A 16458-nucleotide genomic window follows, 5' to 3' on the forward strand; every position below is an offset into this window, starting at 1 on the left:
GGGTCTTCTTGCCACAATCCCACTGTCAGGACTAATTACTTGTATTAATTAGAACTGTCGACACATGAACATGCTTGTTGAAGCTGCTTCCTATGGTGAAATAGGAGACTTGTAAATATCAAGACAATTGAAAAGATGCAACGACTTTCATTTACTAGCAACTCTGAGTGATAGAGAAGCACTGACAGCACACAGAGCCTTGGGAACTACTGACTGTAAGTAGGTTCCTAGTTAATGAATTTGCTATTTGTTCTTCCTTGCTTAGGCATTTGTCTTGGGTTAGCCTCTGGAAGAAATATCCAATGCATCACTACTTTAGAAGGACTATAGCAAGGGTAAGAACAGAATCCTGCAAGTTACTGGAAAGCTGGGCAGAGCAGCCAGGATGGTTGAGGTGAGCAGGAAAGTGTTCTGGTCTCTCTTTTGATTAGTCTGAGATCTGCCATAATTTTTAAGACTGCTCGGGGATTAAGAACCAGAGTTTGAACACCAGTTTAAATTCTATGTGATCTTGGGTAAGTGGAAAAGTTACTCAACCCCTCTTTGCCTTGGTTTCCCCATCTGAAAATGGGAGAGCAAAAATGGGAATAGCAACAGAACTTGTCAAAGGTTGTGCTGAGCCATAAATACACGTAGAGGGTGTAGACCAGTGCCCAGCACAGGTGTACATAGACGTTACTGTGTTCACAATCATCGTCGTCTAGGACCGGGGTGGCAAGAGAACTGAGTATCCTAGAATGAGGTCACTGGAGCAACATGCAGAGTGGTAGAGCCCTGGAGTGAGAGAGGCCTGGATTCATACCCCAACTTTATCCCTCATTTAGTTTCTTTTAAGGCTCGGTTGCACCCAACCTCACAGGTTTTTGTGAAAACTAAATGAAAAAAAATGCTTGAAATGTACTTGCTATGCCAGGTACATAAAAAGGGACTGCTAAATGTTGGTGCTTAAGCATTCGTTACTATAATTAAGTTTTTTGGAGAAATTTCTGAAATTGATTAAAATGGACGCAAAAAGAAAAACTGTAGTAAGTGACCTAAGATAAGTGGAGACAGAAAACATGGGAGAGGAGAAAGGGAAATGAAGAGGCGAGAAGAGGAAATGTGCCTTCTCCGTGCCAGGTGCCCCTCAACTCCTGTCTCCGGTGGCCACTGCTGCAGCCCCACGAGGAAGGTGTCATTCCCCAGCCACGGAATCCCCATAAATCCCGTCACCTGTTCACTGGTGAAGGAGAGACAGCTGGGACTCTCACTGGGCTCTGCCCTGTTGAGGTGGGAAAGCAAGGCTGCACAGTCTTCATCACACACCGACGGGCACAGTCTAAGCCCTTCTGCCTACTTTTTTTCCCCTCTACATATACTTAAAAACACAGCACTCAAACTCTTGATAGGCGGCGTTTGCTCTAGCTGGCTGGCTAAACTTCTCCTGATAACTACCATACAATAACTGCCATAAAACAATTTTTAAATCAAGGTCATTTAATCAAGCCATTTCCATTTTAATCCCCTGAAGTACCAATTTGGCAGCAGTCCACCCAAGACAGAACTACTCTGTTTTAGTTTATGAGGTCCGACTCTCATTTCTGACAGCGTGAAGATGGCCCGTCTCACAGATGCTGCGTGGAACAGCAGGGACACGTGAAGAGCATCTGCTAAGGTCCCTCCCAATGCAAAGACCTTATATTCCTGAACACAGCAAGATGTCAAGAGTGGAGCGGATTTCAAGAGAAAATCCATTTCTGTATAAACTTATAAAACTAGACAACTAATAAAATATGAGAAGTCGATCCCTAATTTCATCCTGAAAATCATGCAACAACTTACAGACTCATCTGGTCAAAATTTTACAGCATCAGAATAATCAATACATAAAAGAAAATCTAGTTGGAGGATGTTCTGGATCCTTTCATATGAAAGCTCAGTTAAAAATACAAGGTAACAGAAAATCACTAGAGTTCCTAAAGACACAAGCAAGCAAGCTGATCCAAGGTGATCCCTGGAGCCCAGGAAAACTTACATTAACGTGCATCTTTCTTGCCTCGACTCCAGCTGCTCACTGTACACAGCCGTATCTAGTTTATTGCACTTTGCTTTGTCGAGCTTCACAGGTGTTACGTTTTTTACAAAGGGACGGCAAGGCCCTCCACCAGCAAGAAGGCTACCACTCACTTTGTTGTGACACTCGCCTTATTGTGGTGGGCTGGACCCGAACCTGAGACATCTCTTCTCTGATATATGTCTGCACTCCTCAAAGCAAATGCAGGTACTAAAGGATCCTGCTGACAACGCTCCCAGGTAGCACGGAATCTTCAGCGATGGTCAGAATGGGCACTATCCCTCTTCGAAGAACTCAGCTTATTTTTTCATTACAGATTATGTGTAAAGATGAACTGGAGCGATATGGTAGAAACAGCTCTAAATGGGAGTGTAATGATGTGGATGCCCGGACAAGTGCAGGGACGAGATTTCATATTCCCTGGACTTTAACAGGTATCCACTGAAGGTCCTGAAAACACCCCACCATGAAACCTGCTGTAGAAATTCCCACAGGAAGCTTAAAGTTGACCAGGAAGACAATAACCTCTACTGGGATAACTCAACTTAAAACTTTTTGATGCATATCTTACAGAAAGCAGCTAATTCACAAAAACTTTTGATTTCATTTCAATAGGAATGAGTATGACTATAAATGAGTTAACTAAGTTAGTAAACTACTAGTAGTGTTTAATGGAACACTAAAAATAGTATTAACTATATTATTAAATAATTATTAATTAAAATATGATGGTGATGACCCTACTAATACAACATAAAAGGCAAAGTAATGTAATGATTAAGTCCACAGACTCTGGAACCAAGCCTGCCTGGGCTCCAGGCTCGGCTCCATCACTACCAGCTACGGGACCTTGGTTAGCCGCCCTGCAGTCTAGCCTCTTCTCTGAAATGGGTGAGCAGTATATTTCACCCCACTGGTTGTTGTTGGAGGACGTGAACACACATGCACATGAACACTCATGTACTCACATGTAAACACGCATACATAAGCTTACAGAGATCATTTACAATGGTGCCTGGTGTGCTAACTCAACCCCCACCCGGAGCACAGCGAGCTTAAAATCCACATCTGCTCTACTTGCTCCCCTATTAAAACTCAAGGCTGCCACGGTCCCCAGGGTCAAGTACAAAACCTTTAAACACAGCATAGGGGGCCTTCCACAGCCTGATTCCCACCTATCTTACCCTTCAGACCCTCACACTGAAAAATACAATGCAGTCAGAGCCAACTTCATTCCTCCAGTAGGCCATCCCTTACCTTGGGGCTTTTATCCATTTTCTTTGCTCACCTCACCCCTCTCTTCATGCCCTTCACTAGCTTCTTTGTCACATCCAGGGGAAAACCAAAATTCTTAGCTGGGCCATGGCCTAAAAGCCACGAATTAGAATTTATGATCAGTACCAACACTGCCTGAAACTTAGATACTATACATTCATTCACATGAGAAAGAATGCTCACTGCCTTAGCATTTTGCCTGCCAGTCTTTAAGACAATCATGGCGATAGCAGATGCTCTGACGTCACAGCAGTCACTCGGGAAAACCCGTGTTTAGTGTAAATGGTATCCTATTTGGACACCTCTCTCTTCTGTTTGCTGTAGGAGCAATTTTTAATTTATTTTCACATTAAGCAGTCGCTTGTCTATTCATGTAACTGCAAAGAGCAGAGAAAGATATGCTTTTCAGAAAATACAGGCCTGGGTGTTTTTAAGGACAACGCTTATTTGATCTCATTATTCTGCCGGTTAATTGACGGGAAAGAGCGTCCTAATTGCTCATTAACTCGGAAGACGTCCCCTTGGCCTGCTGTCAAGGTCTAAGCTATATAACTGCTGCTGCTCAAGGGGGACAAGCTTTAGGTCGCACAGCTGAACACAGCAGTGTTTTGATTCTGGGCTCATTCAATCCCGTCCACAATACCATGGCATTTGGTGGTGAGTTGTTTTCTCCTTAGGCTAATAAGAGGAGCCACGCTGCTGACTGAACATTTTCTGGGGCTGCGGGGTTTTTCAGCCATTGCTTATGTAAATCACGCTCAGCTAGATTGTGACCTGCCAGAATGGCCACTGATTTAAACGGTGGGTGGAGAAAGGCATTTCTTGGTGCCCTTGAACTTCCACCCAGCCCTGTCCCTGCAGGACCGTGATGAGTGAAAGTATAACAGAAACGAGCCATCGACTCGGGCCCCTTCCTCATGGCACACACGGACCCAGCATTCCACTAACCGGCTGTGCCCACAGACCAGGCAGCCCTGTCTACACATGTCTGTGACAGACAAAACACTAAAGTGATAATAATTAGCGAATAATTAGGGCTACCGAGGGGTGGGAAATGTTGCCATAACCTGGCAAGTGTCAGTGTCAGAGTTATGTTCAAAATGGGCCTCACTGGGCCTGAGTTATCTAAGCCAGAGGCTCATTTCCCACCTCACCTCCGCGTGTCTCACCAAAAAGCATCCTCTGCGCAGTTGTGAATCACTTGGTGTTTAAACTTTGTCTTGGTCGCAGCACAGGGTGCCAATAAAGGGGCTCTGCTAACCCTAGGGACACCACTTAGAGTTAGAATGAAGACGGCACGTGTCCTACACAGGTGTCACTTCTGGAAGACACTGATTAAACACTGATCTCCCTTCATGCTGACGGGTGGCTACATTTTAGTTCAGCATTCCCCCTCGTCAAAAGCAAACCATGTCCTTTCAGTCTCACTGAGCTGGACATGAAAAGCTACTGGGCCTTGGGTTGTTTCGGTTGGTTTGTAAAGACTCCTGCATGCAATGATTCAAAAGTCTACCTGCACTGTTTTCTAGCTACACAATTCTGCATTTTGCAATACAAAATGCTCTTCCACAGAAGGTGTGCCAGACGCCTCCTCCTGTGGGACCCAGACCTCCACGCTCCAACCACCACAGACGACCTTCCCTGGAGATGAAAGGGGCCAGGTGTGAAAGCCTATGCTTGGTAAACGCCCGGAGATCTAAATTGTGTGTACTCTAAGGTAAAACAGAGAGACGCCTGGTTCCGAGGTTCCTCGGTGGTGCTAAAGCAGCCTCAGACCAGACAGGACCCAGTTGTGTCCGAAACCCTGCAGAAAGGAGCCCTTGTAGGAGCCAGGGAGGGCTAGCTCCTCAAACAGGAGCAGTTGGCCTTCTTGCCTGAAATATGCCGATCACACTAGCCTGGAAGGTTTGGAGTAGAGGTAAGAAGGGCATGAAGCGGATAAGCAAAAAGAAAACCGGGGACAGGATCTGGATAGAGGCTAGTTGGGACCCCCAGCTCCGCTCAGTCACTCTCGCCACTCTGATGGTCCACATGCAGCCAGAGGCTGGAGGTGAATGTGCAAGGTAGTTTTCACTGTGTCTCTCTACAAAAACACCTCTGGGTGACTTCAACGGGATGGAACTGTGCATCAGAGAAAAGCAAGGCTGATACTGAATATTTTTAGCAATGCACAGGTTTATTTTTACAATATTTTTTCTTTATAAAGGTTCTACGTGATTTTGCAGAAATTTTAGAAAATGGAGTACAGCCAAAACAAGAAGTGAAAGTCGCCATAACCTTATCCTGGGAAATAAGACAATGGGCATTTCATTAAATGTTAGTGCAGCCTTTTCATAGTACGTTTCCTGAGTCTTACAAGAATAAATGAGTTCGTAAGAACACTGCTGTGTCCTGCCTCTCGCCCGGCACAGTCTGAACTTGCTTCTCTTTTTCATGGCTGAGTATTATTCCATATCATGATTTATTTAACTGGTCTCCTATCACAGCATGCCGAGGTCACCTGCAGGTCTTCCAAAGCACATGCTTACGATATAATTTGAATTGGCTTACTATGTAATCTCACTAACGTTGCACAATTCTGGTTCTGTTACAACAAAACTAGCTTTAACTATCATAGTCAAGACACAGGAAGATTTCCAGTCCCTGGTTGAGATTTGTGAAGATATGTAGATACATATTAGGCACGGCTCTCACACCTGGCTCTCTCTAATGAAGTACAACAGAATTATAAATAGTTCTGGATCCCTGGAGAACTGCCATGTGCTGAAACTAGACCACTCTGAAAGCTATTTGAGGTTCTGTGATAAACGGAAAACCAACATGAGTCTCACCAGCAAACACCACGACGTAAGGATAAACAGCGTGCGCCTCTCTGGGTGAGCCTGAAGAGGCAGAACGCACGGCACTGAGGATTCTCACGTGCGGGATCCCCATTGCCACGTAGCTGGAGTCTCGTGTAATAGCACAACATAAAATCCTGATGCCTCAAGGCACTCTTAGCATGAGTAAATTTTTTTTTCTTTTAATGAATCACTTCTTTTCTAAAAGAAAAATTGTTGAAGAGTGATTGAGTCCTACATACATTAACAGTGTAAATATCCTTAACCGAAATGTGCCCATGTTAAAGCAGTATTTTTAAACTCATATGCTACAATTTTTGGTAGAAGCAAATAACAGCCCAGTAGGTTACTTATGATTGTCTGCAGTAAACATTTTTTTGGGGGGGTGCACCCTATGAGGTACCTTCAATGCAGGCTTCTGTGTGAGAAGTGCATTTGTTCCCTATACAAACTATTTAATTTCACAACTTTTAATTCCTGCCAGGGACTTTTGCTTAAAAAAAGAAAAGAAAAAGAACATATATCCAAGTGAAGGACAGGAACGGAAGTGCCAGTTAGTCTGTAACAACAGTCTTTCCACCTTAGCGGAGACCTCTGGAGTGGCCCCAGCACCTCCCAGTTGTCAGTTTTCTGAATTCAGGAAGGTGCCCAGAGACAAGGCAAGTGCGGCCTTCTTTTCTGGTGTCAATCACTTAGAGCATGACCCTGGGCAATTCATTTGATTTCTCTGTGCCTCTGTTTCACAATCTGAAATAAAGATAATTACAAATGCTTATTTCCTAGGATTCTGTGCGGGTATATGAACATTCCGAGCACAGTAACCAACAGGAAAGGGGCAATTAATGCCCACTGAACTGGAAAGAATTTCTCCCAAACACCAACAGTGGTTTTTCTGGTGCCTGTATTATGGTAGCTGCAAGGGTGGCACCTCAAATGTTACATGATTTCTCTCTGGGCAGTGGGATTGTGAGTTATTTTCTGTCTTCTTTTTGCCGATGTATATTTTCCACAGTGAATGTGGATTGTTTTGAAGGGGTTCAGGAGAGCGACACCAAAATGTGCCACTTTGAGGGTTATTTGAGCTGAATCGAGATCCTGCGGGCTCAGGAGAAACTTACCCCTTTCTCCCTCCAGGGCTTGAACTGAGGCCTTGCCCATAATAAGAGTTATTACCAAAAATCACTTTTTATGTCCTATATACAGGGAAGGTCAAACTTCTAATTACTGAACATCTGCTCTTCCTATCACTCAGCAAATGACCCTCCTCCCTCTGAAGCCCCAGGTGCCTTACCTCACCCCTGAGTGTCACACATCCCTCACTTTCCCTCTGACTCTGCACCTCTCAGGTAATGTGGGGTTCCCATATATACTTATGTAATTAAATTTGGTTATTTCCTTTTGTTAATCTGTCTCATGTAGATTTAATTATTGGACCTAGAAGGGTAGAGAAAAATCCGCACCCTCCCCCCTGATACTTTTATAACCAGAAAACAAATGCTACTCAAGTCTAAAAGACCATAATAGATGAGCTCAGGCACCCATCACCACCTGTCTCAGGCCCTCAGCATGGCACACCTCGGGACATCTAGAATTCAGATGGGATTTCCAGAAAAGGATTTGAGAGCTGTCTGTTCCTATGGAAAACCAAAGGCAGAATCATACAGCGATCACAGCACAGAGCTAACAGAATCATGGAAAAAGAAGGGACTTGGAAGAGCACCCATTTCAACGCTTTTGTTACAATAATAATAATAATAATAATAATAGAAAAAGGTCTGATAAGATTCAGTGACTCGCTCTCAATAAGTTCACGGATACAGTAGGACTGAAGCTCAGGCCACTGAGTCCCCTCCTTCTCTGTGGGCCACACTGTGAAAGATCAAAAGAACACGGACATAATTTATTCCATTTCCCCCTAAGGCTTCTACACAATAATAAACAAGACAGATGCTGCTTTTAGATACCTCCGTGCGTAGCTTCAGCGAAAATGTACAACTTAGTCAAAATGAATTGTCTTTTTTACTTAAAATGTATCTCAGTTGGTTCCCTATGCACATAGGCTACTTATAAACAGTGTTCAAAGGTATCCTCAAGGGACCTGTAAACAGCAAAAGAACTAGATCTTAATTTGAAACCTAGATATGTTTTTCCAGGATGGCTTCCCGGCAATTTTACATCTCAGGACTGTGAGACCAAGGGGCATCGGGCTCCAGTCTGCAGCCAGGACCTCTGTAGCTTACGCCCCCATCGTCTTCCACATGGCTCAGCAGCGCCCCCACCACGCAGTGTGAGGAAGGGTGCCGAGTGCTTGATCCGCACACAGCGGAGTGTGATTGGGCCACTTGCCTATCAGGAGAGTCTGAGACAAGAGGCCTAGTTACTCCACGTGTTGAAAAGGCTTTAGACGCAGCCACCAGCTGAACTTGGTGGCAGGTGATTAAAAAAAAAAAAAAAAAAAGGCACAAATTATACATGGGAGGGGGAGAGGAAAATGCAATGAGCTAGTGCTCCTAGCTGGTGTCTGCTTTTGACTCAAAGAAAGATATGGCCCTTTTCCAAAACTGTTCTATTACTGTGGTATCAGCTGCCTCTTGGACACGTTTATAAAAGCCGAGACTGCCCACAGAGCGAGACAAGATTTCTGCTAATAGTAGGACTGTGAGAGCCCCTTGAAATAACAGGGATCTCTCTCGATATTTCTTCTACACAGGCTACCTTGGTATTATTAGTCCCAGCATGAGCCCTAGGACATGTCATTATGGCCAGGTACTATTAAGAAATATGACAACAGCCAATTCTGAGGTTAAACAGGTGCTACCTTGATTCTTTAATTTATTCTTCTAATATATTTAACTGAAGAACAGTTTGAAACTAATTGGTTCTGGATGTTTCTTGCTAAACTGGCATTCTACCAAGTGAATTTCTATTAGTTGGCCCTTTCAAATCACAGTACTGTTGGCTGACTACTTCACTAACTTCTTACTCTGAAAAGTGGCAATCAAACGAGAAAGAATTAAGCATTGACCAGCCTTTCAAAAAAGGAGTAAAGATTCCACCTACTTCATGAGGAAAAGATTTTTATTAAAAACACAAAAAGCCTAGTAAAAAAATGCACGAAGAATGATGGATTCAAGACTCAGGAAGAATAAGGACTGTTTCCCGCTTCCACCTGGGACGAAGAGAGATGGAAAAAGCACCACTCCATCCTCATAACAAACAAAGTGCTGGACAATCTTCAAATTACTGATTTCTCTTGAACCCATCAGAGAGCTGGGACAGTGGGACACCCAACTAAACAGAAGTCCGAAATGGTGCAGGAGCTCTTGCTTACCTAGACACTAACAAAAGGATCTCAGCCAAAACTTAACCAATTGCTGAAGTTCAAGCTAGCAAGAGAACAGAGTATGTTCACAGACTATATGGCACAGACCATACTGGGGCTGCAACACAAAGGAATTCACACCCACTTTCAGGACCTCACAGGGTCCTCACCTAAGAGCGGCAAGAGTCCAGGGAAGGGGCCCCTTGTCATTCCCGGGGAGAGAACATCAGCCACTGCAGGAAAGGCTCATATCAAGGGCTGCCTAGATCCTTCTGCAGGTCCTCCCAATGGGACAAAACCCTCAAATGCCTGGGAGAAAGGAAAACAAAACAAAAATAATCTCTAGCCCTGGGGGGGGGGGGGGGAATGCTGAGAAGGCCACACCTCTAAACCCAGGAGCACAGTGACTGCTCAAGACTAAGGCGTAATGTTGAATCACTGTGTTGTATACTTGAAACTAATATAACATTGTATGTCAACTATAATTAATTTTTTAAACCTTAGCTTATTCTATATAGAAATAACATAAATAGTGGATGGGGGAGAAAAAAAAACAGGGCATACCCCCTACTCGCCTCCCACCACCAGACTAAAAAGCAGAGGTAACAAGAAACAGATGTGTGTGCCCCTGGGCGACAACAGTGGACAGAGAACCTGGCCAAGTTCCCGTGCAAAGAAAAGACATGGAATTGAAGTCCAAGCAAACACCGAGGAAAGCTCTCTGGATAATCAGCTCCCCCCCAAAAACAAGGAAACAGGAGAGAACCCAGAAGCCTTTGGTGTGCTGAGGGTACCCCAAAGCAACACTGTGTTCAGTACCTCTCGGGGACGGAAGGAGAAGACAGGCCATTGGCAGGAGACAGAAGCCCTGAGCAACCCCATCAGCTGAGTTAATGGGGTTAACACGTGCAGGACAGCCATCTGCTAGAGCGGAGTGCACGTTCTTTTCAGGGGCATGTGGCATTTCCACCAGGGTGGGCCGTAAAATATCACCACCAGGTGATACTCATCCTGGGGATAGAAAACTGCCTCAAGTTTGAAAATAAAAATAATTCCGTATGTCAACAGATCAAAGAAAAAAAAGTATATAATAATCTCGACAAATACAGATGTTTTTACAAAGCACTATTTGTAATGTATCATAGTTCTCTGTCCACAAAAAAGGAAGACTTAGGTATAAATCTAAGACAATATATGAAGGACTATATATTCAAAATTCAGTGGTGTGAAAATATGACTATAGCATAACATTGAATGAAAAAAGGTAAGGTAGAAAATAGCATGTGCTATATGGTCAGACTTTCATAAAATAAACTTACACCAAGTACTTTTCCACAGAGGAAAGGGCTAAGATATAGTGAAGGCCTTTCTGAAACGTCCCCTTGGTTTCTCATTCTTAGCAAGACAATCACGACACGTTTGAAGGAAAACAGAACCGAAATTGAGATAAACGCTCTGCAACACTTTGCTGTCACCGATTACTGTCTGATGCACTTCAAGGAGTCTCCTTCGATCAGTTTCCCTGGAACCAGATCCACATGCTCCTAAAATCACTGATTGGCCATGAATTCTGCGGTCAAACGGGTTTGGAAAGCATTAATGTAATAAATTGGCTTCTTGGTGGCAGAGCTAATTTGGATGGCCTGTATACTGGTGTCAGTCGGGATCTTCAGGGGGTATTGTTTGCAGTTTCCCAAATTTATCTGAATGTAGGACTTGCGGAGGGAGGAGAGTGAGTGAGAACGTGGCAAGAGGAGAGGGGAGAGAGTTGTTTGGGCTGACCCGACCTTTGAAAGCAGGTTACTGACATCATCTTTTGCTTCTAAATACTTCAGTGTGTACCTCCCAGGAATAAAGGACATTCTACTAAACCACAATACCATTGTCTCATCAAAGAAAGTAAGATTATTTACCTAACAGCATCCACTATCTAGTCCAAATATAAAATTCCCCAGTTTTCTCAAAATAAATGTGTATTGTACAGCCAGGTTTTCAAGGTTCTCATGTTACGTTTGATTATTTCCTTTTAATATAAAACCACAGCCTGCTTTTTTTATGATGCCCCCCCCCCCCCCAGGATACTAGTCCCATTGAATTGTAGAAACCCCACGTTTTGTTGGCTTTTTCTCCATGGTATTTATTACTCAGCTCTTCCCCTAGTCCGTGCATTTCCTGTAGTGTCACTTACACGTGATGGCTTAATTACAGTAAAGATTTTGGGGAGAATATGTCATCTGTGGTGCTGCATTCCTCATCTTGCATCACATCAGGAAACATGCAATGTCAGGTCATCCCACCTAAGGATTTCTTTTCAAAGTTTCTTGACTTTAATGCCGAGTACAGAGGGCCTATTCAAAGAGCCACATTAACAGCACAAAGTCTGGCACCTCAGGAGCCTAGGTGGCTGGGAATCGGCATCACACCCCATTCCCTGTAATCACAATGTGCACACATTTTTTCCATCTACATATCCTTTGCATAAACTATTTAAAGTTTCATTTGCTACAAATATTCCTCTTTCAGACCATCTCACCATGTGATGTATGCTTTAAAATAGGTGGAAGGCGCACGATTCCTACCTCGGTCCTGGAGGCTGGCTCTCAGCGCTCTCTCCAGCTGCTCCTCCTCGCTCAGTCCTGCCGTGTATGCGTCATAGTTCCTGGGCACGTCTTCCTGGAACCCTGGCCTTCCCTGTGGGTAATAATCCTGAAATCCAGTGTAGCCTATGGGCACAGTGAGGTTACAGAACAATGTCATGGACTGTTCTTTTCATACGTCCTATTTTGTAAGCAGAGACCATGTAATTCATGTCATTATTCTGAGTATAGTAATCATCCTCAAGATATGAAAAGAAGACAAGTGGAGAATTCCTGCAGGGGTGGGCAATGACTGTCTTGTCCCTCTAGTATCCACAGAGCTCAATGTGGGGCCGGACAAGAGCAAGCCCTTATGTACTGGGGAGGAAGAAGATACGGGTTTAGAAGGTAGTCGGTGGCACTGGGGAGGGGAGTGAGCTAATGAGATATAAATGAACTCTTTCACTCAGAGCTACTTAATACTTGGAGTGCTTGCAGTGAAGTCCTGACTGGAGTAGAGGGAATGGTTGAAATGACAGCTGACAAAGCCTTACTACCCAGTGGCTCTGTGTAATGAGAGACAGGCCAACGTTTAATACACATACATATACTGCAGGATTTCTGTACTGGGCATGACGCTTCAGGCAGTAATAAGTATGTTGAGATATACGAGCCAATGCCTCTGTAATTATAATTCCATGTCAAAAATCACAGTTTCTATTTACAGTACTTTTAAGAAATCAGTTACCAGGTAAAATGAGAGAAGAGACGCCTGGTCATTAAACAATGCTTAAGTACCAACCAGATACCACATTAATAAAGGTCAATGACCGAGCAAAGGTCACTTCTGCAGGGAATTCCCATCACTCTTTAAAGTCGGCTTGGTTTACTCCTTAATTTTCTTTAATCGCCCACTTTTATGGAATTTGCTTGGAAGAGATTTTTCCCCCATAGGAAATTACCAATCTAATTCTGGTGTGATGGGAGGGAAGCAATAGTGTGTTTAATTTTTCCCCTTTTTTTATAGCCTTTGAAGATGTGTTTCAAATGTTTAATTCATGTGCTTTTTGCTGTTGATGAAAATTTCTACCTTTTACTATGAATCTTATGTCATGTGTCACCATGTCAACCCACATTATAGTACATGCCTGGGTTTAAGGTTCTTATTGCTTTAATAAGACTATAGAAAAAACAACCACCTCACAATCAAGCCAAAAGGAGGAACACTACAGGGCAGAACCTGGTAATGTTCAGAATTTTTTTGATAACTGGTGCTGAAGCTATTTTAAAATTTACTTTTGTGTTGGTTGTAAATACAAGGCTTTCCTAATATACAAGACTAAGGCAGGGGAAGTTTATTTCCCATAAGAATTTTCAGGCACACTAAAAGTCTTTGTTTTCATATAAACACTGAAATGATACTAATAGTTTCAGCTGACATTCTAATGTAATTATATGTGTTTATAAAAATTTTTGTTATGTAAAGTATTTGTGTCTATTGGTTATGTTTTTATAGCACCTTTATTGGAATATAATTGACATCCTATACAATTCATCAATTTAAAGTATATAACTCAGTGGCTTTTAGTATATTCATAGAGTTGTACCATCACCCCCACAATCAATTTTAGAATATTTTTATCACCCACCCAAAAGAAACCTGTAGCCTTTAGCTATCACTTCCCCTCAGTAACTCTCCCCCGCCACTATCCCTCCCAGCCCTAAGTAACCACTAACCTACTTCCTGTTTCTATAGCTATGCCTATTCTGGACAATTATATAAACTGAGTCATATACTATGTAGTATTTTGTGTCTGGTTTATTTCACTGAGCACAATGTTTTCAAGGTTAACCCATGTTGTAGCACGAATCAGCACTTCATTCCTTTTCATAGCCCAATAATATTCCATTGTATGGATATACCACAATTGGTTTATTCATTCATCAGTTGGCAAACATTTGGGTTACTTCCACCTTTTAACTATTGTGATTAATACTGCTATAAACATTTGTGTACAGGTTTTTGTGTGGATGTATGTTTTCACTTCTCTTGGGTACATACCTGGGGGTGGAACTGCTGGGTCACATGGCCATTCTGATTAACCACTTGAAACGGTCAGAATGTTTTCCAAAGTGGCTGCACCATTTTACATCCACACAGCAATGGATATGGGTTCAGAAGTATCCGAGTCCTTGCCAACATTTGCTATTATTTGTTATTTTAATTATGGCCATCCTAGGGGGTATGAACTGATACCTCACTATGGTTTTGATAACTAGTGATGTAGAACATCATGTGCTTATTGGCCGTTTGTGTATCTTATTTATTTATTTATTTATTTTTTTAAATATATCTTTATTGATTTCAGAGAGAGGAAAGGAGAGGGAGAGAGAGAGCTAGAAACATCAATGATGACAGAGTCATTGATCTGCTGCAGCCCGAAACCCGGGCATGTGCCCTGACCGGGAATAGAACCCTGATCGCCTGGATCCTAGGTCGACGCTTAACCGCTGAGCTACGCTCGGCCGGGCACGTTTGTGTATCTTCTTTAAAGAATGTCTATTCGAAGCCTTTGTCCACTCTTACTGATTAATATCATATTCTTTGATCTTGGTACTATTTTACTGAATGTCCTTGAAAATCACAAAAATGAGTGATTTAAATAAAAATAAAATTGTTCAGGATTTGGGGGAAGGGGCTAATTCTGACAAGCCTTGCTCCTTGTGTAGTATAAATTAGTGAGAATTTACTACCTACCTTCAATAACCCAACTTCCACATTCTCTCTCACGTTTCCCATGTCAGAATATAAACATTATATTTAGAAAACAGGAGAAGACTAGAAGTAAATTTCCCAAATCCTCACAGTGATTTAGGGCTGAAGTAGGATCTGGAGACAATTTTAAATATGAATGCCCTTCCTCATTGGTCTCTACTCAATAGAACTATAAAAAACATTCAGCCCCCACTGCTGTGGGAAACACCCACCAGTGAGTAATATCAAGGGGAAAGGAGACTGCGTCACAGCTACAAATCTTGCTTTTACACTTCACCCACACACACACATATACAACTTCCATATAAGGACAAATGGTCAAAACACAATATATCTACTTCACAAAGAACAAAAGAGAGGGGCAATCGTTCTAAAACACACTAGAATATTTATGGATAAGTCACTGAATACCATGGGATGCTTCAGCAATCCCCCACTAAGAGACTGTCCAATTCCCTAAGAGTGACAATTATTTTATTGCAACAAACATGCATATTGGGCACTTTCCCATGTGGCTTATTACACTTTCAACCCCCTACGGAAAGTCATTCTGTTGCAGACGGGTCTAAACAGCATTTCTATCTATCGACCCTCCACATGCTCAGCTAATTCAAAATCCAAAATAACCGAAAAGCTTGAAATACGCATCTTACCAGACACCAGAAATACCACATACATCTATAGAGTTTTAATTTCCAGACAAGTCTGCTATAATTTGAAGCAACATTTTCTTGATATAGAAAAACATTTTTCTTCCTGTTATTTCCTTTCAAAAACAGCAACCCAGCCTTAATGAAATAAAGTCTACAACTCTAAACATCTGAATGTTATAAAATCTAATTTGGTACTTGTCAGACAAAACATGGGGAGAGAGAAAGTTTTAGTGCCTTAAGTCGAAAGGATTCGTGTGGTTAAAGGTTCTATATCATCAGTCATAAATCATCAACAAGACGAAAAATCCCATTCATATCTGTTATAATGAGAACAGGTCTCCTAGGAGCGAAAATCTTCTACAGCTGTTCTGCTGGCCCAGTCAGATATTTTTAAATCTTCATAATAAACATGGCTGGAAAAACCTAACAATCAAACACTTAAAATGAGTAAGTTTAAATTATATCCAGCGATGAATGCTAGGTTAATATTCTTTTGTAGCTATAGACTTGGGCTCGGCAGTAAGAGAAATTCTGGTTATCATTATTCCATTAACTACTCCTCCATCTGTTCCTTATGCACATACCAGGACTTCATGGCAAAAGAGATGAAGAACCACCACCAAGATTAGGAAAATTGGTAGCAGCTTTTTAAACATTCATGAGGTTCTTTGACCTATAAAGACTTCTCCAGCTAAGGACGACCGTAGTAAGAATAAATCATTGCTTCTAAGAGATACGCATGCTCTCATAAAAGTTCCCTGATGACCATTAGCATGGCCACCTGTGTTCTGTAGCTCTGCCTTTGAAGATATCCAATCCCTTCATAGGAAGGTGTATGGCGATCACACAGGGAATAAAGAGAAAGGTAAAGGGGCTTCTATTTTTGCCTTTAATTCCCAGCTCTGTGTGTCTGCTGTGCTTACGCCTCTTCCATGTGAAGCACAAAAGAGGCAAGTCTCCCAC

The 16458-nt window shown here is 42.5% G+C and overlaps 1 protein-coding gene across 1 annotated transcript in view; it reads right to left on the reverse strand.

Moving 5' to 3' along the window:
* Positions 1-16458, reverse strand: part of RHBDD1 (rhomboid domain containing 1) — an 84888-nt gene that overhangs the window by 20570 nt on the left and 47860 nt on the right. Inside the window, exon 6 of the mRNA XM_087819557.1 lies at positions 12070-12213. Within this exon, the coding sequence (XP_087675683.1) occupies positions 12070-12213 (144 nt within the window). The remainder of the gene's footprint in view (positions 1-12069; positions 12214-16458) is intronic.

Source organism: Miniopterus natalensis, chromosome 8 (genome assembly GCF_054644295.1).
Source record: "Miniopterus natalensis isolate mMinNat1 chromosome 8, mMinNat1.hap1, whole genome shotgun sequence".
NCBI lineage: Eukaryota > Metazoa > Chordata > Mammalia > Chiroptera > Miniopteridae > Miniopterus > Miniopterus natalensis.